This window comes from Vulpes lagopus, chromosome 11 (genome assembly GCF_018345385.1).
Source record: "Vulpes lagopus strain Blue_001 chromosome 11, ASM1834538v1, whole genome shotgun sequence".
Lineage (NCBI taxonomy): Eukaryota > Metazoa > Chordata > Mammalia > Carnivora > Canidae > Vulpes > Vulpes lagopus.
In genome coordinates, this window is record NC_054834.1 from 95,196,038 (window position 1) to 95,220,847 (window position 24,810).

Consider the following 24,810-nt stretch of genomic DNA (forward strand, 5'->3'; position numbering starts at 1 on the left):
AGGAATTTGAAGGTTAAAGGAAGTAATAATGTAACATATAAAAATATAGTGTGTAAAAGACTCAGCACTGGTTGCTAAATAAAGAGTAGCTAAGTGGTTCAAAAGGAACTAAGACCCAGGCTTTCTGTTTGACTGAGGCATCTTACTGTCTTTCTCATAAGGTTTCACAAGACCTTTGAAAAAGTTTCTGTTGCTGGAATACTCTATATGCGGCCTTGTAGATTGTAAATGCTGTTATTAATAACAATACCTCACATATATTCAGTGCTTTAGAATTTACAATGCACTTTCACAGGTTGGGGGGGGGGCGGGGAATACCCACGCCAACCTGTTGTCTACGGATGACTAAGGGAGGGGGGGCAGGAAGTAGGAGGAGCTGAGGCTCAGCAAGAGGTCTATTAGTGATGCAAATGTGAAGTTATCTGCACTTGTGAGGAGCATAATAAACATTAAAACCAATTAGAAGTAACAATGTATGATATATTCAGGCTTCAGAACTTGGCTCTGATGAGTTGGAAAACCATAGGAACACTTAGCAGAAGAGTGTGGGGGCAAGAATTTAACTTACCTGAAGTTTAACAGTCTAAATATGGGTGAGTTTTCACAAACAAAGGTATAGTAACGATTTAGATTACATAATGGTAGAAACCTCAATGTATTCATAATTTAGAGATAAAATTGAGTCAAGCAAGCAAATAATTTTTCAGAAGTCAACATTTAACTGGGTGTGTTTCAATACGATAAATGGTCATACGAAATGCAAAACTTTTAATAATAGAAACTGTTACCTTGGCTTTCTTACAAACTTCTGAAACAGTTCTTCGTGTGCAAGTTTTTACATTTGGAAAATGGTCAAAAGTGAACTTTTAGAACTGGAGAAAAATGGAGGGTCCATTTTTAATATAGAATATTTCATTGTTTCTGTATTGTAAGAAGATGAAGGAACATCTTTTTCTGTTAGAAAGAAAATGGTCCTTTTGACATTCAGCTCCTTCAGATGAACTTTTAAATATCAACTCTGGGGATCCCTGGGTGGCGCAGCGGTTTGGCGCCTGCCTTTGGCCCAGGGCGTGATCCTGGAGACCCGGGATCGAATCCCACGTCGGGCTCCCGGTGCATGGAGCCTGCTTCTCCCTCCACCTGTGTCTCTGCCTCTCTCTCTCTCTGTGTGACTATCATAAATAAATAAAAAAAAAAAATTAAAAAAAAAATATCAACTCTGCCTAACTGGCCCTAGCTTTATGTTCATGAGGAAAAAAATTAGAATTTCATGCAGTTATCAAATATTTTAAATACCCAAGCAGATACATTTGCAACACTTCATAATTTTTTAACATCTAGAGGCAATATTCCAAATCAGGTCTTTCTCTCTTTCTTTTCCCCCTCTGCCAAAAGTCATTTTGTCTAGCCACAAACTTTAAGTACGGGGCCTATTTGGGTGGATTAAGCAAGAGAAAGACTGACCAGACAAGTAGAAGACACTGGTAGAAAAGGTCCTACTGATGAGCAGTCATGTGACATAGGAGGTCTATGCTAGACGGAGCCCAAAAGAGCCCAGTTTGTGTCTCACAGTCCAAATTTGGTTGGTGTATTTTTGAAGTTTCTAAAGGTTAACTACATGCTATAATACGTTATAAGAAAGACATAAAGCTGAATTTTACTGTGCCAGTCAAAAGCCTGGCTTAAATCTGCTATTTAGGACTGAGAGAGAGAGAGAGAGAGAGAGAGTACAATTTACATGTGTGAGAATATGCGAATGATTTTACCTTCTGTTGTTTTTAAAACCACCTTAGGCCATGATTTTTAAGTTGAGACACAAGAAAATCTGCTGGGGTTCCCATAGCAACATTAACTTATCTAACTGCCCTTGTTGTATGTAATACTTTCATTACTAGTTTGGCTTTTAAATGTACACTTTAATTATGAGATACAACTGAGTAAAGAGTGTCAGGTACATTTTAACTTCTGCATTTATTGACTATGCCATGTTTAAACAGAAACCTTGATATTGTATTTCTGAGGAACTGCTACCGAGGCAAGTGTGTGCAAAAAACCTTTATGTGTGGTCTTCCTTGCCGCCCCCATAGATGGTGCCACCTTACTGCATTCCATCCCATATAGGATGCCTCAATGTCTCTAAACATATTTATAACATGTTATGGTAGGATAAAACAGAAACAAGCAAACCTTAGATTGCTCCAGAGTAGAACCCAATGTGCCTTCTATACAAGGCTGTGAGAAGCTGACCCCCTCCCTATCTTTTCCCCACAATTCATCATCAGGAAGGACCCACACACCAAACAGACTTGTCTTCTCCCCATCTTCGGAGGGCATATGTTCAAGGACTAGCCTGACACCCACCTCCCCACAGAACATCAAGGCTTCTTCCCCCTTTCTTCCCACCAGCTCACTTCTCTCTCTCTTTGGAACCACCACTATGTGACATGCTGTTTGTGATGGGGCAGCATAACATCCCTCCTCCCTTTTTTTGGTAACAATATTTCATTGTCCTTTGAGGAACATTCCTCCACTCCATACATTCAGGTGGCACCATCTATGAAGGTGGTCTACCCCGAACTGTCAGGAAATGAATCTGTGACTCAAGCTGGACCAATCACATTCTTTTAGAAAAAGGAATTTTAAGTCAATTCAAAAAAGTAAAACAGTGGGAACTGAACTCTTCCAATGTGGCCCTTCAAAGGATTGTCCATTTCTTCCAGATTTTTGTGGCTCATAACCAAAGCTAGCTGAGAAGTACCTGTTTATATATTCTCTGAAATTGTGATTTAGATGCTTGGGATATGCATCTTTTGTTTTGCCAGCCAGATCCTATCTGTGCTCTCTGAAGACAGGGTTGGGTCTTTATTGATTGTATTAGTACATATAATTTAGCAGAATGTAAGTACTCAGTGTATGTTGTATAACAAATGAAAAGCCAATCTCAGAAACTCCATTTTCACAAAGTGCAATTTGCAAGCCAAATTATATCCTTTTTGAGGCAAGGTGGTAAATACATTTTTAATTGGTACAATTTAAGAATTTTCTTGGGTATAATAGTTGTCTTAAAGAGAGCTTACAACAACTTGTACTCCTAAAAATAGCCTGAAAATGTTAGCATGGGTCATACTTCCCCAATTTTAGGACAGGAAAGAGAAACTAAAATTCTATTTCAGACATTAGTCTCTGAATTTAAAAAAAAAAAAAAAGGAGTTTTGAGGAAAACAGACAACAACAAAACAAAAAATTCACCTTCATATAGGTCTTGTGGCTTGCCAGGGAAACAAGGAGAGCTGCTTCTCTGCTACTAGATAAGAGAGGAAGAGAGTTTAACTGTGTTAGACTAATGCATAAATAAATGTGGGTTTTTTTTGCGCTTCCAAAAAATAGCAGGGTATGGTTTCTCAGAATTATCTGACTTATATCAGTAATTTAATTGAATGCTTATAAAATTCAAAGAACAAACAAAATGGTTAGGCATAATAAACTTAAGCAAGTTTCAGCATATTAAGTTTTGAAAACACAGAATATAGTATACTATTCCAAATAATTTGCGAGTGCTTAAACATAGGAGCTCACCCATGATAAACAGCAGATATACAAATTCTCTTTTCTTCTGATTGTCCTTTCAGAAATGAAAGATACAAAGAAGTCTTTGTATCGTGTAATCCTCTGGTTTGTACCTTAACATGGTACATAGTTCAGCCATGAGAAAGCCAAAGTTAAAACACCAATTTGGAGGTTTTTTGAGTCAAGTGTAATGGTTTCTGGAATTTGCCTTGAACCCACACTCGGTGCATTTTCACTTGTTTTTTCCTATTCACTTGTAAGCGACGATCAACCAGATTTTGCTTCTCGTCTAACCCAGCCTTGCAGAACATATTGTGGACTTCCCCTGTGAGACAAAAATGGCAATCAGATGTATATATGACTGGGGCATGGTGGTAGACAAGAGGGGAGCAGTCAGGAACAATGGAACATTAATGGAATGACTGACCATCTAAATTTCATTTATACCAAGAAACTCCCTAGAACAAATTGGTTAAGGAAACCTGTGAAACCAAATGGATTTCTTCTACTTCACAGGAATACACCAAGTATAAACAGCTTAACATAGCAGACATGAACACATATACAATACTACTGGTTGCAGATTTCAATATTTTTAAAGGTGCCCTCTGTTCTGAGTTTTTGTTGGTTTACAGAGACCCCAAATGGCACATTATAAAAGTACTCACATTAGTTTGAATTCTGCATTCAAGGATTTAAACACTTTTTTTAAAATGGGAAATTGACAAAAGATAAGTAATTTTCTATGGACTCTTAAAATCAAGTTCTCTCCTCTGGCTGTGGCATGTTATCATTTTTTTCATATCTGGGCTAACAGTACTTCTAAAATGGAACAGACTACACCTTCATTTGGGTATAAGGATGAACAAGTGATTCTTTCAAGCAGTTTCAACTGGAAAAAGATTAAAAGACAAAAAGGCCATTTTCAAGCTATCATGCAGAACAGTTACAATGTGGTTACAGGGTCACCAATGAGAGTTTTCACAGCTAATTATTTTCTCTTATAGATAAGCATACCTTTTGTAAAAAAATATGCTCTGGTACCATCTCCTCGAACATAAAAATTTTCAGATAAGCAATGCCCTAAAAAACATAATTGTGATTAGAGAAACTTAGTATCCCTTAAAACAAAATAAAAATTTGACATAAAATATAAGTAGGACATTCTTTAAAACACATGAAAATAATTCCAAACTAAATATACCCCTTTTAAAACGAAGCTGAGTCTTATCATATCTTCCATAGTCCCGAAATAACAGCATTCCTCCAGGCTTCAGTAAGTTGGACAGTCGGTTTATAACGCCTTGCATCCTTTGAAGGCAAAGCAAGATACGGTCTGCAGAAATCTTGTTTTACATGCCACATTTAACCTTCTTCAAGATAAAATAAGGAAAGCTCAATAGGGCCAAAAAAATCTAACTGCAGATGTAATGGCGACAAAACAAAAAATATTTTGTACAGAAAGGAAAAAGGATACCAACTTGCTAAAAGATCAGATTTAAAAAACCTAGAGTAGTAATCACGCAAATGACCAGAGTGCTGACTTCACAGAGCTTGATATATGATGTCAAAGCTGCACTGCAAAACTACATCGATGGTTCCTGGTATTTATATCAAGTTACAGTAGTTCCAACGCAGATAAATACTGAAGTCACTTCATTTTCCTTGCAAGATAAAATATATGGTGGAGTTGTCTCAGATTACACATTTCCTTGAAAACTAGCTCCTTCTCCTTTATTTGGTTCAAAAGTATCCTCATTTATTGTGTTACACCTCAGAGATATCCTTAACCCCTTTCCTTTTCCTCTTCTTTCAGTAGCCTCTCCACAACCATTTGTCATCCAATTCTAGGTCTTCTTCTTCTTTTTTTTTTTTTTTTTTTAAGATTTTATTTATTTATTCACGACAGACACAGAGAGAAAGAGAGAGGCAGAGACACAGGCAGAGGGAGAAGCAGGCTCCATGCAGGGAGCCTGACATGGGACTCGATCTGGGGTCTACAGGATCACACCCTGGGCTGAATGAAGGCAGTGCTAAACCCCTGGGCCACCAGGGCTGCCCATCTTCTTTTTTTAATTGATATTTTGTCTCCTTTTTGTTTCTCTTTGGTAGTCCTTTAGCACAAATTGCTACCTTAGGCTTGGAAGCAGAATACTTCCTAACATGCTTAATATTATTCCTCCTGTTAATTCTTCCTGCAGATCATTCATGAATTTTTCTGATTAAAATTATGGTTCTGTCAAATCATCCCTTTGCCCAAAAATGTTCATGATTTTAATCCACAGATAAAATTTCAATTTCTTAGGTGGGCCCTTAAGATCTTCTACAACTGGGGCACCTGGGTGGCTCAGTGGTTGAGCGTCTGCCTTTGGCTCAGGTTGTGATCCTGGGGTCCTAAGATTGAGTCCCACATTGGGCTCCCTGCAGGGAGCCTGTGTCTCCCTCTGCCTATGTCTCTGTTTCTCTCTCATGAATAAATAAATAAAATCTTAAAAAAAAAAAAAAAGATCTCATACAACTAGCCTGGATCTCTCCAACATCTTTCCTATCATGTCCTAATGTGAAGCATCAACTTCTGGCAAACTGTTACTTGCTTGGCTCTGAAGCAGTCCATGCCTTTGGTCATGTGGTTTCCCCTCAAAGAATTCTCTCCTTCTTACTTTCTGCCTATTTAAATTCTGTTCACACTCCAAGCCCCAGCTCAATACTGGGAAGCCTTTACTTTCTTTTTTTATTATTTATTCTTTTCATCTGGCTCCCAAAGACGACCCCTTGTGACTGCTCTCGACTTAATGTTTTTGGTTAAACGTTCACGGTCTTATGTGTGATTATGGGTCAGAGATGGCAAAGATTTCAGATCTCATATCAATGCCGAGTGACTGACATTGGGTGCCTACAGAGCTCGATTGAGAAGGACTCTTAGGGTTCATTGGGAATGACAATCAGGGTACAAAATCAGTTATCAGTGTCTACCCTGAGCAGAGAAAGGTAAATGGCAGCCTGTGTGCTAAGTCCTTGCCATCACCGTTTTATCCATGCTACTTAAAGCTTCTAGACTTTATTTTAAAAATGAGAAGTTTGCATCAGTTTATCTGTAAATTCCTTCCAATTAAAACACTGTTCAGTGGAATAAAGGAGTGAAAAGCCAGATTTATGTCAGGTTATGAAGGAAGTAGATAGTGAGAAAATGGAAGCAACTATGAAAAGATAGAAATATAACAGAAAGAGGTGGCATAATTAGATGAAATGCTCTCTTAAAAAACTGGAACATAAGTACATGAAAGAGAAAAAAGAAAAGAATTTTTCCTTGTTTATTTTATTACAGGTTACTTTCACACTGTGTTTATGGCCTTAGGCTTTGGCAATTAAAGAAAACCATATCCAACCCTTAAAAATACTTTCAGGATAAATGTTTTATGTACAGAGAAAAAGATCTTTCTGCAATTATTACTAAAACAAGTATGAAACAAAAATGCAGAAAAGTAAAAAGCCAGATACTTCAAAACGTAGTCATCTCCCTCTGCAAATCCTTTCTACCCAACTATCTTTTAAAGTCTGGGGTTGTGGGTAAAGGCAAGGGTGGGGAGCTCCTTTTCTTCATCAACCAATCTTGCTTGGCTCAGTGCCAAGTTCCAGAACCAGTTCCTGAGAACTGCAGGTGCGAGTGGGCTAGGGGAGATGGACAGGACAAGAATGGGAGAGGGTCCCTTTTCTTTATCTTACTAGGGCCAATTCTGCTATCTTCATCCACCTCTAGATGGAAGGCGAGGAAAAAGAAAAGAAGAGATTAGAAAAAGTATTAATTGCCTACTCTGTGCTTGGATCTGTGGTAAACATACTGTACTTTATTTTATTTAGCTCTTCTTTTGTAGTCTCTTATGGTTTATTCCCATTTAAGCTGAGATCCCCAGACTCGAGGTCTAGCAGAACTGCTTGCCCTTCATTTGTGTGTAGATTTTCCAAGTTGGCAAAAAGCCACTTTTCTAAAGCTTTTGTGGGGCTGAATACACTACCACAGTCCCAAATGACCCTAAAGATACTGTCTTTTCACTTATTATTGCCCTCCTTCTACTCATTCACCATATTTTTAGATCATTTCCATATAGGTAAGAAAGTGGCTAGAGACATGATACATCTGAATTTATCTTATAATAAATAAATAGAATGAACATACTGTGGGATAACAGTAGTCTTTCCAAGACATCTGCTTCTCCTTCTTTTTAACATTCACTTCATATCATGAGAAAATACATTATCTAAACTAATTTCAAGTAGTGTTTTGTGGTCTTATTTGGAATTTAAACATTTCCTGTTAGAGGTGTCAAATAGAAAATCTTGATCTCTATCCACCTACTCCATCCTTTTAACTATTCATTTTTTAAACTATGAAACAAAATACATAGATGACATCTTTTTACCAGTACCTGGATGATGCCAATATTCTGAACAGATTAGCAGAAAGACATAGATAATAGAAACTGGGAGGAAAAAGTAGCTTCATGGAATGTGATATATCTCATCAGGTGCAAATATGTTTCATTCAGATTTATTTGGAAATTTAATTTATCTTTCAACAAACAGAGTGCTCATTTCTTTTTTTTTTTTTTCCAGAGTGCTCATTTCTAAATGAGAAGTAAAAGGACTGTAAAGGGTCCTAGAGAATTTCTAATTGCAAAGGAAAAAGCACGTATTAACTCAGTATCTTTGGGAAAGGGTCATACTCATCAAAGACTGGTTGATGTCAAGTCTGTACCTGCCAGCAGAGAAACTTTCCTGAGGCTGAATCTACTACCACAGTAGAAAACCCAATTTTAAGAAAACCTAAAAATGCACAACCCTTAACACCACACAGGTGCTTTGATACATAAGAGGTGGCAAAATTTTAAGCAAGCTATCATTTTAATGGCTGGTAATATCTCTTTCTGTTTCCTATCTGGACAAAAGCTATGTTGGCTGTTTTAAAACATTGTGTGAACAAAAAATTTAAGTCATAAATATTTAAATGATGGCACTAGGCCAGTCTTAGATTATAAAGGTCCAAGGTTAATCTGGCAGATCTTGAGTACCCTTAATTCCCTGGAGGACTTCTTTAAAACAAAATTTTTAAAGCCTGTGGACAGACCGGTGTGAAACCAGATTCACAGCCCACCTCTTCATGAACATTCAGTAAGATACTAAATCAAAGATGTTTGTTTCTGATCACCAAGTACAATTTCCCTCTTGGGAGTCTATTAGGCTGTTCTGAATTTGTAATTTCCTTGAAGCATTGTCACTTTTAATAGGTATGTGTCTTGCTGGAATATGCTCACTTCACTCTGACAGTGATAGAAAGCTCACTAATGAAGCAGTTTGACCAGTTTCTTTCTAAAAGTCTGGAGAAAGAAAAAACTGCATTTAAAAGGCTGCATGTTTTACACAGTGTAGTTCACTAAATAATAAATTCAAGAATTGTCGCCTTTTTTTTTTTTTTTTTTATAGTTCTGAAAACCACGACTGATAAAGGGGGTTTACACATTTGCTTTGCCCTTTTGTCTTCGGTTACCTGTCAGGATGAATAGAAGAGAGCACAAAGACAAGGAGAATCACGTCCAGGATCCCATCTGGAAAAGGGAAGGGTAAGTCCTCATCACAAACGTCATGAACAAAGGCACAACACTGGGCTGCTCTATAGGATGAGTGCAACTATCATGATAAAGGAATACAAAAAAAAAAAAAAAAAAAACGAAAAACAAAACAAAACCGTAGTTAGCCGACTTCTTGCATTTTTCTTAAAATAAAAAGGTCAAACTATATTTCTCTCTAATGCCTTTCCTCTGTAAATTTGAATACACTTTACTTCAGATTCAGTATTGTTAGTTTATTTCAAACGGTTTTAAAAAATTAAGTCTAGCACTTGGACTCGATAACAAATATTCTTCACAATCCCTCTTTAGTTTTAAAAGTTGAGTAGGGCAGGCCTTTCAGTCAACAAGCTGCATTGTCGGAAGCCTATCTTATGTTATTTCAGAGGCACCGAGATGGTCCTCAGCTCTCTCTCCCAGTGCTTATTCCATGCGTCCTTTGGCTTAAAATACAAATATCCTTTACTAGGTAATCAAAAATTAGGCAACAGTAATGATTGCACAACTCTGTAAATATACTAAAAATCACAGAGTTGTATACTTTAAAATGGTGAATTCCATGGTATGAACTATATTTCAATAAAGCTGTTATTTAAAAAAAAATCAGAGTACACACATATTCACACACTCATAATTTGCCTACAAAACAATACCAAAAGGATACATAACAAAATACTAACCTTGATTAACCATAGGACTTTAGGAAGTGTGATTATAGGTGAATTTTATCTTCCTTTTTAGGCTTTTTTTTTTTTTTTTTAAGATTTTACTTATTTATTCATGAGACACACAGAGGCAGAGATACAGGCAGAGGGAGAAGCAGGCTCCACGTAGGGAGCCCGATGTGGGACCTGATCCCGGGACTCCAGGATTACACCCTGGGCTGAGCCACCTGGGCTGCCCTGTTCAGGCTTTTTAGTATTTTAGAAACTGTCTACCATGAATAAATATTACTCTTAGTATCAGAAATTAAGCTCCATGTACTGACTATACATACATTTCTGTTAGCAGAATTTCTATTCCTTTTCCATCTCCTAAAAATACTTTTTGCTAAGGTAATGCTTACTAGCTATTGGGGATTGGTCAAATAAATCCAGGCTCCCCACTGCTTTCCAAACAGTTTAGGACAATTTACATTTGTATCATATGCATTCTCAAATTTTTTAAACATCTTTTTTTAGATTATTTATTCATTTATTAGAGAGAAAGAGAACAGAGTGAGAGAGAAGCACACGAGTGGAGGGGGGGAAAGTAGAGAGAGAGGGAGAAACAGACTCCCCACTGAGCCAGAAGCCCAATGTGGGGGTTGATCCTAGAATCCTGAGATCCCGACCTGAGCCAAAGGTAGATGATTAACCAACTGAGCCACCCTGGTGCCTCAAATTTTTTTAATTCAAAAATTTTAATGTAATGAGTGCCTACTATGTGTCAGACTCTGTGTAGGCCTCTAGAGACATAAATATGAATAAGATCACCTTATAGGGAGCACCTGGGTGGCTCAGTTGGTTAAGCATCCAACTCTTGGTTTCAGCTGAGGTCATGATCTCAGAGTCCTCAGATCAAGCCCCATCTTGAGATGAAGCCCTGTGTCGGGCTCCACATTAGGCATGGAGCCTGCTTAAGATTCCCTCTCCTGGGGTGATTGAGTGGCTCAATCGATTGAGCATCAACTCTTAGTTTCAGCTCAGGTCATGATCTCAGGGTAGTGAGACTGAGCCCTGTACCAGCTCTGCGCTCTGCAAGGAGTCTGCTTGGGATTCTCTTCCTCTCACTCTGCTCCTCCTCCAGCCTGTGTGCATACTCTCTCTCTCTCTCTCAAATAAATAAGTAAATCTTGAAAAAAAAAAATTCTCTCCCTCTCTCTCTTCTTCCCTCTCTAGAAAAAAAAAAATCACCTTGTAGGAGCTGTTGACCTTCTAGGTGTACCTGTCCCTTCAACTTTATTTTAAATTTGAAATTTTAGGGTGATATCTTAGGCACCAGCTGATTATATGATTCCCAGAAATAGTAAGAACTCAGTTAAAAATGGTCACAGATAACATCTGAAACATTTCAAAAATATCACTTCAGCAGCAAATGAATTAGATCCTTACGTGGTTCCCTTTATTTATTTTTATTTTTTTATTTTTTTACATGGTTCCCTTTAAAGAAAATATGAGGCATACCTTTACTAGTTCCACAGCTCCAGAAGCAAAATCACAACAATAAAGAAAGGACTCAGGAGCATCCCTATGAAAATGGAAACAATTTTTAAATCTAGGATTCATATATGCTCAGGTTACAGATGAAAGGAAACTGTAGGCTTGAACTTGTTAAGCATTTCTTTAATAGAATTTTGGATGACACCTGGCTTGTTGTTTCTTCTTTTTTAGATATTGTCCTCTATAATGGTATTTGGGTGCCTTCATGCTGCTTCTGAAACAGTACTGTCTCAAATACTTACCATTAACTACAGGGTAACTTTAAAATTCCTGTCCTGGTTTTGAAGGACCTGCCTTACTCTCACATGGGAAACCTCCAAAGCTGTCCATTATCACTGCTCCATCTTCCTCCTGCTCCCCCTACCTCCCCGCAGTCTTTCTTCTGTGCTTCCAGCCAGCAAGGCCTGCAGCTCCTCATAGCTTAGTCAGGTTCTGCCCTTGTGCAAGGACTCTCAGACCCCTGTGTCCTTGATGCTTCCCTACTCCCCTTTTTATGCGTACAACTCATTTGGCTCTTGGGTCTCTCACAGAGGCTCTGATGCCCCTAAAGGAATAGGAATATATATATATATTTAATAGTATGTAAATACAACTTCTAAAAAAGAATAAGACACTAATATAATAATTCTTAGTTATCTTTTCCAGTTATTGTCAAACATTTATTAAGCTTCATGTTTGTACCAAGCATTAGAATACAAGGTAGTAAATGAAATTGTCTAATAAAATAGTATGAGTATAAATTTTGGAACCAAATAGACCTGTGTTTAAACCCTGAATTTGCCATTTATTAACTGACTTAACCTAAGACTTACTTGTTTTATTTGCAAATGTAAATAAATAAAGCGAGTCATTTTTTGGCAGGGGCTGTTTATGCATATGAAAGTCTTGAGTAGTTTTAATTGGCCTCCACTAAACTTACACAAGTTCTGTTTAGCCTTTACCTGAAATTCAGTAACAATATCTGGACCATGGTGACTCATGGGCACACATATAGTTTGAATTATGCGGGCCAGTACTCTTCTTGATTATCCCTCGTATGCTGGTATCAAATAATCTTTGCATCATGTTACTTAGTACCATGTCTGGATCACAGAAAGAGATTGGTATGTCATTAAACAATAATTATAACTATGGTCCTGGCTCTTGTGGGTTTTATAGCCTAGCTGGGGACATGATTGGTTTTATATAGCTTCTATAGTGTTGTGGATAGAGCAGAGTTCCTGAAGTGTAAGTCTTAAGAATTTTGAAGAAGGGGAATAGCATTGCTGAGTGGGTAGAAGGATAAATGGTATAAGGACTTAGAGATGGAAGTTATATGCTAGGGATGAGAAGCAGAGTTGATCCCAGGAGCTCATAGCAGGATGTACAAGTGGGCCTTGAAACATATAATTAGAAGTTCTAATTTGATTCAGGAGACATTTCAAGCAAGGAGGACTACTAAATGAATATGAAATACAAGAACAAATATATATTCCACAAATAAAATCCCATCCAAGCTTAGATTATACTCTTGAATTGCTCCTCGTTGATGGATACTATATTCACATACAATGCACTCATGCTGTGGCATTTGGAATTTGCATTCAATTTAAGATCAGTTAAAATATGATATATATAGGATTTGGTTATGACTTGCACTGCTTATCTTCTTCATCTGTCCCATAAAAAGAAACAGTGCTTTACTGCAGCCTATACCCCTATTGTTTCCTACAAAATCCATATATTCATGACTCCTAACTTGCTGGGTGATTGCATACGTTTCAAATGTTCTCAATAAACACTTAGATGCACAGCCCCATGTGATATGGCAAAGGGCAAGGGCTCTGGAACCGAACTGCCTATGGTTTGAATCCTGGCTCTCCTGCTCAGTTTTAAGACCCTGGAATAGTTACTTAATTTCTCTGTAATTCTGTTTCTTCATCATCAAGCAGAGATAACTATGGAATCTAAGGTCATTATGAAGATTGAAGAGATTCATATGTTTCCGGAAAGATTCATATGTTTCCTAACAAATATTAGTCATTATTATATTTGTTGCTATTGCTATTATTATTTTTACATTATTATTATTATTATTATTATTATTATTATTATTGGAAGATCTGCCTCTGCCTTCTAGGAACTTAAAAACTTAAGAACGTATCACGGTTCTATAAAAACGTCTTTGGACACTGGCACATCTAGCTCATTATAAAAGTATGCAGTTAACCTTTGAGGAGTGGTTACTAAACAGCCACAAGAGATGGAACAGTCTAATAGCTAAAGGAAAGCATGTACCATCTGCCATGTGTTCTACTAGTACGGCAGTATGACCTCTGAGACTGAATTCCCACTGCATCACAGCCCACGATGAAGTTTTGTGACCACTCAATGAATTTCCAGAGCTGTTCTGTAAAATCAGCTGACAGCCTTGGCCCTTCTCCCAGTAAGCAGGTGTAAATACCACTACTACGACCACACCACCCAGCCCTCTCTTGGCAGGGGGCTTAAGCATTAAATGATCCTTGGAGAATGATATGACCTCTCAATTCCAGAGGTCTAATTATGGTAAAATATTCTGAAAATGTAAAACATTCATCCTATACTCTCCGAAAGTAATAAAACATAATTTCTTAGATAGGGAAAAAGTCTAATTCTCCTTTTGGAAAGCTAATCACTGGTTGCCTCTTAAAGATGAATTAATTATCTTAGGTTATCAAGCTACATTGATTTTTTAAAAAAGACAGAGCCAAGAAGTATAAGGGAGTGAGGAAGCAAGAGCTTGCAATTATTAGTTGGGAGGAAAAAGTAAAGAGGGAAAAATATAACTGACAAGTGGGAATTCAGAGATATGAGTCCATATGTATTGAGCTCTAACTATCTGTATTATACTTTTAAGCCACCTGGAAAATCAGATTAGGGTAAAATAAAATATGCTTTCTACTTCAAGGAATACATACCATGGTTGGAGAGACAAGACTTAAATGACACATTAAATAATACCTTGAGATGAGTCATAAAGTAATACATTATTAATTGCCAAAGTCATCAATTTATGTGTTATTGTAAGCTCTGAAGTTACTGGGGTGAAAGAAACTGGCTATGTGGTAATAAAGAACAGGGAATATTGGCCCAGAAATGGGGAAAAAGGAAAACAAAGAAAATAAATACAAAAAGAGAAAGGTCATTCAGAACTGCAAATTGGCCACCATCAGGTCTGCCTGGCCACTTAGCTGGTAATCTAATGGTATCAGGAAATCACTATTATTACATTAGGTTTAGAATAGTAATGAAGAATGTACTGATGATTTTTTGGGAGCTACATCATATAAGTATTTGAAAATAAAGTGTCATGATGTTGGCATTATGTTAACTGTTAAATTGAAGTGGTAGGTATATAAGAATTCATTGTATTACTCTTTTCTGTATCTTTTACATTTTCACAAGGAAAAGCTAAAAAAATAGCATCATTAAAATTTAAAATACACATAGAGAAAAGACTGAAAGGAATTATAACAAAAATGCTGACAGCAGCTATGTGTAGGATGGTGGGGATGATGGGTGATTCCCACCCCCCGCCCCTCTAATGGAAATGTTCTGCAATGTGCTTACGTCGGTTTTATAAAGGACAAATAATGTGAAAGCTATTGTGTAAACTATAAAGACCATCCATAGGTAAAAGGTGCTAAAAAGCTTTGTGAGGAGCATGTCTTCATCATGGATATACTATAACACATAAGTGAGGCGGTGAGCAGGAAAGGCATATCAGAACATCTCTGCTCCTAACATCTACGTCTACCTTTTTGTCTTAGGGTTAGTGGCTATTACTGCTAAACAATTTCAAGTCTAGAGACAATCACTTGACAAAGGGAGGTCTTATTCTGGGTGTGGCTCCAGAAGTAATAAGAAAATAAAATGAGGGTTAAAGTATAAGTTTTATTTTATTTATTTTTTAAAGATTTTAAAAAATTTATATATTCATGATAGACAAAGAGAGAGAGAGAGGTGGAGACACGGGCATTGGGAGAAGCAGGCTCCATGCCAGGAGCCCCACGTGGGACTCGATCCTGGGACTCCAGGACCACGCCCTGGCCCAAAGGCAGGCACTAAACCGCTGAGCCACCCAGGGATCCCCAAAAGTATAAATTTTAAATTCAATTCTGTGTAAAATGACACCTGCATACCTGGAGAAGCAAAGAGATCTCTGAAGTTAAGCGATCCACAGCTTAGTGGAAGGGTCAAATCTCTTGGGCTTTTCTTATTCTCTCATCCACACACGCATAAGCTTAAAAAAATTATTTCAAACCCATGTCTGTGAAACACTCTTTTCAGAGTAATTCCTAGTTCACATAAAATTAGACACTAAGACTAAGGCAATTCTTTTGAAACTTGCTTTAGTCATTGTTTATATGAGAGCAAGAATGCTACCGGCATACATATGACAATTTTTCCAGAATTTCTTAACGCCCCATATATACATAAAATTTTGTAGGAAAAAACTTTAAAACTCACTGTAAAGTGTTCAAAATTGGAAAAACACTATTTCCAGCACCACAGCCAACCTAAAAAATCGAAAGAATAAACAAATATGAAAACAGGTTAAATTTTCCTCACCAATGTTAGATTTTTTTATTTAAAAAAAACAAAACTAGAAGAAATGTACTGGATGTCTAGGTGTTAACAGGGTTTTCTAAACTCAAAAGCAATGAAGTCACAAGAATAATACTGACAAAAATCTAACTATGTAAACATTTTAAATTTTTACACGATAAAACTCAAACCAAATTAAAAGGTGATCAACACACTGTGGAAAAAAAAACTGGCAATAAATATGGTAAGAGGAAATGAGTTCATTTAAAAAAATCAAAGAGATAAATAAGCAAAGGAAATAAACAATACAAAAGAAGTGCAAATGACTTCTAAACATTTGAAGAACTAAGTGACCTAGTTAACAATGAAAGAAATGCAAATTAAAATGAGGTATAATTTTCATCTGTCAAAGAGGAAAGCACTTAAAAAAAAGAATATTCTTTTTTTTCCTTCAAAAATTTATTTTTTTATTTGACAGAGGAGACAGAGTCAGAACATAAGCAGAGGGACAGGGAGAGGGAGAAGCAGACTCTTCACTAAGCAGGGAGTCCCATGTGGGGCTCAATCTCAGGACCCTGGGATCATGATGTGAGCTGAGGGCAGCCGCTTAACTGCCTAACAGACTAAGCCACCCAGGCGCCCCTAAAATTAGAATATTCTAATCAATGAGGTTTATGATGAAATAGACATATATTGCCATGAGTTGATATTAACACAACTTATTAGAAAGTGATTTGGCAATATATTTTAAGGGCATTAAATTTTTAAAATAAATTATGAGCAAGTGGTTCTAACCCAAGATAATAAAATACAGAAATGTCTATACCCACATTTGCTGGAGAACACCTGAAAACAATTTAAATGCCTAGTATTGTAAAAATAATAAGCAGAATTAAAGTACTTTATGTAGTAAAATATTTTGCAGTCATGAAAAATGTTCATAGACAATTTTTAAGATTAAAAAAACTGCTTATGTTATGATGTCAAATAGAAACAAAGCAAACCCCCAAAATACAGGTACTCTATAGCTCAACTGCATAAAACAGTATAAACAAAAGGAAAAATTTCAGTAAAATGTTAAGAGTGGTTAACTCCCTTGTATGTGAAATGGTAGATAATTTTTTCTTACCTACTCTTTAGCAAACTCTAATCAATGTATACAATACTACCTTTATAAGCAGAAGTAAGAGATTTATTTTTGAAAATAGGCAGTTCAAGGTCTATACCAGATTACAGCTAATTATGTATCTAACTTATTTCTATTTCACTTAAAAAGGGTTAATAAAAAAAAAAGGTTAATAACAGAAAGAGAGAGAAATTAAGGCCAAAATTTTATTGGTACTTAAAACTGCCTTCAAGTTAGAAATGAAAACAAATTAAAAATCACAAATTTAGAAATTGAATATAGATATGAGTCCTTCAAATATTCTTTATGCACAGAACTATACTGAACACTTAGTTAGATTTGATCATTTTCCCCCTAAAAAATCTGGATTATTAATAAATCCATATGGAATATACATTTCAAAGTTATTTGCCATTCCCCATCTTTGCCCCAGCAGGACAGTACCTCTAGGATTCTGAAAGTGGCGTTGCTACCAGGAAACAATTCTGTCTTCAGAGGTCCTTTTCTGTGTTCTTTAGAGTCTAGGTTGGAAAAATGTGATCCCGCTTTCCTTTGACCATCTGATGAACCACACCTTTTCTTATTATAATTTTTTTCTTCAGGCATAGTAGGGCAGTGCATTCTTGAGAAACCATTTGCAGCACTAGTTTTTGCATGATCCCATGATAACTCTTCCAACTTCTGTTCAGTTTTTTGATCAACTGGAATAATTTCAGGAAATTCCCTCAACAGCCAATTACGATCTTTGAAAAACTTATTCTTATGAATCTTATAAAATGTGTCCCAATATTTACTAGCTTCATTCTCAAACTTAACTAAAATAAAGAAAAAAAAAAAATTTTACTATGAATTATGTTTATTGTTAGTTACTATTTTAATAACCATATTTATTAAATACTGTTAAATATATTAGAGACATTATCATTTATAACAATTACATTTACTATTGAATAATTTTAATATTATAATTTTTATCTGATTTTTTTTTTGTTCTTACAGGTTAAAATTACAGAGTACTGATTCTCTCAAAATGTGTCAATATGTGGGGTATTAAGTTCTATCCCCATAAATGTCTTAATAGTTTGGCCAATAAATTTTTGTGAGGAGTATAATCATTGCAAACTACTTTTCTATAATCTAAATCCTAGATTCTTAATAATCACATTTTTACCAATAATCTATAGGGAATGATACCTCATTTTTAAATTTCTCTATAAATGTGGTTTCAACATGACAAATATCTTGTGCAAATTGGTAAATAGACAGGAAACTGCAGAATTATAAATGACATAATCTTAGAACCAGAACAGCCCATTGAAATAATCTACTCCAACTCCCTTGTTTTGCATTTGAACAAAGGACAGCACAGAGATATGAACCCACTTGTTCCAGGTCCCAGAGCCAGTCACAACAGAGCCAGGACTCCTGGAATCCAGGGGCCATTTCATTCTTCCCCCACCTCCAGGGGAATCTCTTCCTATTGACACATCTAATATGAAGCCTTAAAGAGATATGCCTTTTTAAAAGAAATTGCCTTTTATGATGTTACCCCTTAGATTTTCCTTGGTCCCAGGGTGAGGGTTAGGTCAACAGTCTCAACTTCAGACAATTCTTAGCTTTTTCCCCTCTCTTTATTTGTACCTTAAATTAATAAAATAACTCACTCACTCCTTCACTCAACAGACATTTCTTAGACACTACTGTGTATACTTGATCCCTGGGTTAAGAATTACTCTCACTCAATATAGACACATTTTTAAAAAGCTTTTATTTATTTATTTGAGAGAGAGAGTGAAAGAGAGAAAAAGAGAGCACAAGCACAGAGGGAGAGGGAGTCGCCAACTAACTACTAAGCAAAGAGCCCAAGCCCAATGTGGGGCTTAATCCCAGGACCCTGAGATCATGACCTGAGCTGGAACCATACACTTAACTGACTAAGCTACCCAGGCGCCCCGGCACAAGACATTTTTAAAGTGCTTTCAAAGAATAAAAAAGGGGTGCCTGGGTAGTTCAGTCAGTTGAGCATCTGTTTTTGGCTTGGGTCATGATCCTGGGGTCCCAGGATTGAGTCCTGAGTCAGTCTCCTTGCTCAGTGGGAAGTCTGCCTCTCTTTCTGCCCCTCCCCCAGCCCATGCTGTCTCTCCTTTTCTCTCTCTTTCTTTTTCTCAAATAAACAAATAAAATCTATGGGATGTCTGGGTGGCTCAGCCATTGAGCGCTGCCTTCAACCTCTTGGCGTGATCCTGGAATCCCAGGATCAAGTCCCACATAGGCTCCCTGTATGGAGCCTGCTTCTCCCTCTGCCTGTGTCTCTGCCTCTCTTTCTGTGTCTCTCTCATGAATAAATAAAATCTTAAAAAAAAAAAAAACTATAAACAACAACAATAAAGATTAAAAGAGACCTTCTATTGATACAATTTCCAAGATTATGTTGGGTGTCTATGACACAACCATTTGTTAGGGGAAAAAAGATAAAGAACACATGTGTGCATATACAGAAACATAATGCATGTACATACATATTTACATGTATATGTGCAGAATATTTCTGGAAGGAAAATCATGTAATTAGTAATACTGGCTGCCTCTAGTTGTCCAAAAAGGGCAACTGGGTGTCTGGGGGCCAGAGTTTATAAAAGAATTACTTGAATTTTGATCTATATGAAATTACTATCCCCTAAATAAACTAAATTACGAATAAAAACAATGGACTCATTTCTTTCCTAATTTTAAAGAAGTCCTGACTCTCAGAACAAGCAGTTGCCTGTAGTCAGGTTCATCTTTGTTACAGAATCTTGTATAGTTTTCCTTTTCTTTCCATTTTTATCTTTATGGCCTTGTACATGGATCTCCACCCATCTGGCCACAAAACTTCCTTCCCATCAAGGCTGAATTGTATTCGGCAGCAAGACTGCTATAAAGACAGAAACTCCCATCCGTATTTAAGGTCTGAGAAATGAAAGTAGACCTCTGTAACAAAAGAATTATGTGATGTTGAAGTCCAAAACATGCTCACATCTGCACTAATGGAAAGAAGCCCATTTATGGTTAATCTAAAAATGTTACATATTATCTTTAAAATAGTTCTATCTCTACTTTTAAGAACTGGAGTGTACCTGATAAACTGTGTGAGAAAATAAAACAACATTCTGAAATCAGATTCAGGAGGAATTTAGGACACTATCAAATTTCCCCAGGGTTTTCTTACACCTTTTTCCTTTTACCTTAAAAACTCTCTCTGTTAACTCACTCTATGCTGGTAAAAAAAAAAAAAAAAAAAAAAAAAATTCTGTTTAATAAAAAGCAACCACCTAAGAAGACATACATTTAATCAAATCTATAGTATCTGAGTTTTCAATACCAAGCTGTGAAGTGAGTTTGAACCTATCAGTAACTAGAATATAGCATTAAACCTTGATTAATTTGTGGAAATATTCTTCTAGGAATTAACTGGGGGGAAGGGTGTAAATAGCAGGACCTCAACTTGAAAGAAAAGATGTTCACAGCAGTGCTGTTTAAAATAGGAAGAAGTAGGAAACAGCTCAAAAACCAACAACATAGGAGTGACCAAGCAAGCCACTCAGGTCAAAACATAGTAATTTTTCATGGCAATTAAAATTTAAAGGACAATGATATTAACAGAAGACATTCACACAGATTGATCTATATACTGATTGCAGTTCTAAAATTTATTTTATACTGATTTATAATAATCAGATGAAAATTTAGAGTGATGGTAACAATGTAATGATTATTAGGTAGTTCCTTCTTTTGAAAAGGTTTATCTGTGTCTTATATACAAAAACAGAATTTTAGTTGAATGCTTCATTCAACTTGTCTACAAAGTTTTCTCAGTTGATGAGGGGTTGAATTTGGGTATCTCTATGTTCAAGGTCTAAAAAAGTCTATGTAATTTCTTATTAAGCCCCATGAATTTATGGAGAACATTAAACATTGCCAGTTCTACAAACTACAAAATCTTGGATCAGGTTGCTATCTTAAATATAAGCCTGTACTACTACTGTTTTAATTTCTATAGCTTATAAAGAAGATGAATCTGTAGCAAGGTAACTGGAATCTGGCTCAGATTCCAAATATAGTAAGCATCTAAATTTGACCCTGGATTGCGCAGTCTTTAAAAAGGATTTGATTACTAAGAGAAAAGCATGATCAAGGGCTGCTAACATGTACACTTCTAAGCCTTTTTCAAGTACATCCCACTCTTCAGGAATTAAGAGGAAAAAAACCATAAATCATCATATCCATATCAACAATAACACATACTGTGTTTATTATGACCAGGCACTATGTCAAATGCTTTATTTGAATTTTTTCCCCATTTAGACATATTATTATTTCAATTTACAAAGAAATTCAAAGTCAGAGGGGATAGAAAATTTTCCAATGTTACCTACTATAGCCAGGACCTGAACTTCAAAGCTCATGCTCTCAGGTTGCCTGGCTGGTTCGGCTGGAAGAACATGTGACTCAGATTTGTGAGTCTGAACCCCACAGTGGGTGTAGAAATTACGAAAAGAAAAAAAAAAAAAAACCTTAAAAACCTGTTTTTCTGATTTTGTACTTTCATTATGAAGCATCAAATTGAAATTAAAACCCCAGTATGACATAATCAGTATAATTAAATTGTACAAATAATGCTGATTGGAGTGAACCTTCATAAAAACAGATCAGAAATACAGAATTAAATACCATTTGATTTACAGAAAATATAAACTATGAAAGATTATATGATGAAATTATGATGAACAATGTAAACATAAAATGCTCTATGAGAACAGATCGGGGGATTCCTGGGTGGCTCAGGAGTTGAGCATTTGCCTTCAACCCAGGGTGTGATCCCAGGCCCAAGGATGGAATCCCTGTGAGGAGCCTGCTTCTCCCTCTGTCTGTGTCTCTGCCTCTCTCTGTGTGCCTCTCATGAATAATTAAATAAAATCTTAAAAAAAAAGAGAGAGAGAGAGAACAGATGGGTTTGTGGGATAGAAACAAAACAGAAACAGCACCCAGCATGGGCTAGGGTAAAAGCTAATCGGCTGGAACTTGCTTGCTTGTTCTTTGCTTTTTAAGTTGTGCTTTGAGCAGTTATCTCAATCAATGCTGGCAACTCATAGTTCCCAATAACATGTGACAGCTTCTGGGACACCACAGAAGCTCAATCAAACTCACAGTTATAGTTATGAGACAAGGTAAACACCTCCAGCATATGAGTTAATTTCCTGAACTTTGAAGGTATCTGTGATAACAGGAAGTAGAAGAGCTATTTTCCTGACCATGAGTGAAAAATTTAGTTTCAACCAGCTGTTAGCTTATCTCAAGTTCAGGCTAGTAAAGTCAAATATTTAGTGTGGAGAAATGTGCCCTGTATTAATCTCGTCCAAATTATTTTCTATTTATTTATTTATTTGCTTGTTTGTTTAAAAATAAATTCTACCCCAACATGGGGTTCAAATCCATGACCCAAGAGTTACCCAAGAGTAACCAACTGAGCCAGCCAGGCACAACCAACTGATTTTTTTTTTTAACCAACTGATTTTCTAAACAGGCATATTAATGATCAATTTTTCTTGGAGAAGCAGTTTTCTCCTTTCGTTTTTCTAGGCTCTGGATTCAGAGTCAATTGTTCTACACCAATGGCAGTAAAAGGGATATAGTGATGTGTTTAACCACAGACAGATAAAGCAAATTCTCAATTATTCACTTCTTAAATTTAATACTGCTGAGGGGAAGAAAGAATATGACATACTAACTATATTTAAATATTCAGAATTCACCCTGAATCACACTGAATATCACAACTAAGAAATTGAATTAAACCATTTATGTATCTGCCATATATGTGATTAATATTAATTATTTAAAATTACCCTGTTAAAACATAACAAAAAGTAATGTATTTATTTATTTATTTTTAAACACTTTATTTATTTATTCATGAGAGACATACAGAGAAAGGCCGAGACTTAGAAAGAGGGAGAAGCAGGCTCCCTGTGGGGAGCCCGATGTAGGACTCAATCCCAGGACCCCTGCATCAGGACCTGAATCAAAGGCAGATTGCTCAACACTGAGCCACCCAGGTGTCCCACAAAAAGCAATTTAGAGTTATTTTTGCATATCAATTATGCAAACACCTGAGCTCTCAAAGTTGGAAATTTCCACATATCACTGATAAAAGTTCATTGTCTAGTTAAAAAAAAACCTCTTAGGGCACCTGGGTGGCTCAGTTGGTTAAGCATCCAACTCTTGGTTTCACTTGGGTCATGAACTCAGGGCCATGAGATTGAACCCCCTGCTACCTTGGGCTCAGCATGGAATCTCTTTGGCATTCTTTCCCCTCCCTCCCCCCTTCCCCTTCCACTCCTCCCTGCTCAGTCTCCTGCACATATGTGTTCTCAACCTCTATCTAAAGTAAATCATTAAATACAACCTTAAAAAAAAGAAAAACTCTTATGAAAAATATATATAGCATGTATATATTTATATATATATATATTTATGATTTTATTTTTAAGTAATCTCTACACTCAACATGGGGTTTGAACTTAAAACCCTAAGATAAAGAGTTGCACACTCTACTGACTGAGCCAGCCAGGTGCCCAGTGAAAAGTATATTTCTAACAGCACTGCATGAAATCTTAAACCAAAGTTGACATAAAAACAAGTACTCTAAATTATCAGCACACAAAATTTTCAACTACTCTATTTTTTTTTTTTTCTCCACATAGGACACTTTCAAGCAGTAAAGGAATTCACAAGGTAAGGTATAGTGGAATTTTCTTACTATTTTGCTGGACATAGATAGCTCACCCTAGATAGGTAATTGTTTGGAAGAATATTTTGAAGTAAAAATAGCAGCTGCTTTTGTTATTAAGTTTTAAAAACCCATTACATTTTCTAAATTACCAGCTGAGATATAACACCCCGGAGATGTTTTTTAGAAAATTGTAAAATATAATCGTGTTAACTCAAAACTGCCAAATGTATTTGCCTTATTTCTCTGAATTAACCTGCTTTTAAAAGAAATAAGAGCTATCATAAAATTTAAAAGAAATTACCAAAAGGAAATGTAGAATTAAAATTATTAATCTCGGCATCTAAGTGAAAGAAAAACTGCTAATAAGAGCTTGGATGTTATACATTTTAATCATAGAAATGAAATGTCAACCAACTCACAGCAAAAGATTATATTGTTTGTGATGCTTAAGCTCTTATTTTCAGAACTGTGAGGGTGTTTCCTGACTTCAGTTCTCACAGCATCTGAGACAATAGGTGAGAAACGAGAAAAGGGAGTGACAGGAGAGAGTGACACACACAGAGACCAAAAGAAGTGTGCTAGAGAGTAGGCCAGCATGGGAGAACAACCAGTATTTCCTCCCAGGGCATTAAAATTAGTGAGATAAGATCAATAGACATCGTTTATGCCGTATAACGATCTGCAAATGGAATACTTTGTGATGGGAAAAAACGAGCTTTGTCAGAGACTTAGGACAGAGGCACAGGAGAAGAACCGGGTCAGAGCCTCCTTTGGGTTTTCACAATGTTTTCTGAGTAGAGCTTTTAAACTGATCCATTCACCTTGACCTGTATTCTTCAGAGATGCTAAATATCACATCAGAAGCCTCACCTAGGGCTTCTGCAATCTACAGGTCTATGATCCCTGGTGGAGCCTGGCTGGGTGTCTAAGAAGGTTATTGACTCTCACTGTTAA

At 36.4% G+C, this 24,810-nt stretch overlaps 1 protein-coding gene across 10 annotated transcripts in view; it reads right to left on the bottom strand.

Moving 5' to 3' along the window:
- Positions 1 to 788: 788 nt before the first annotated feature.
- METTL8 (methyltransferase 8, methylcytidine) overlaps positions 789 to 24,810 on the bottom strand; it is an 87,983-nt gene continuing 63,961 nt past the window's right edge. For 2 of the 10 annotated variants that reach the window (XM_041722929.1, XM_041722928.1), the window contains 7 exons: positions 17,529 to 17,899; positions 15,881 to 15,930; positions 11,354 to 11,417; positions 9,110 to 9,249; positions 4,772 to 4,878; positions 4,585 to 4,650; positions 1,222 to 3,892 (listed from right to left, as the gene is read on the bottom strand). In XM_041722929.1, the coding sequence (XP_041578863.1) occupies positions 3,720 to 3,892; positions 4,585 to 4,650; positions 4,772 to 4,878; positions 9,110 to 9,249; positions 11,354 to 11,417; positions 15,881 to 15,930; positions 17,529 to 17,899 (971 nt within the window). In that variant the 3' untranslated portion in view covers positions 1,222 to 3,719. Of the gene's footprint in view, positions 1,173 to 1,221; positions 3,893 to 4,584; positions 4,651 to 4,771; positions 4,879 to 9,109; positions 9,250 to 11,353; positions 11,418 to 15,880; positions 15,931 to 17,528; positions 17,900 to 24,810 lie in introns of those variants that run through there. The other 8 variants (XM_041722925.1, XM_041722926.1, XR_005982744.1 and 5 more) reach the window with 7 other exon arrangements.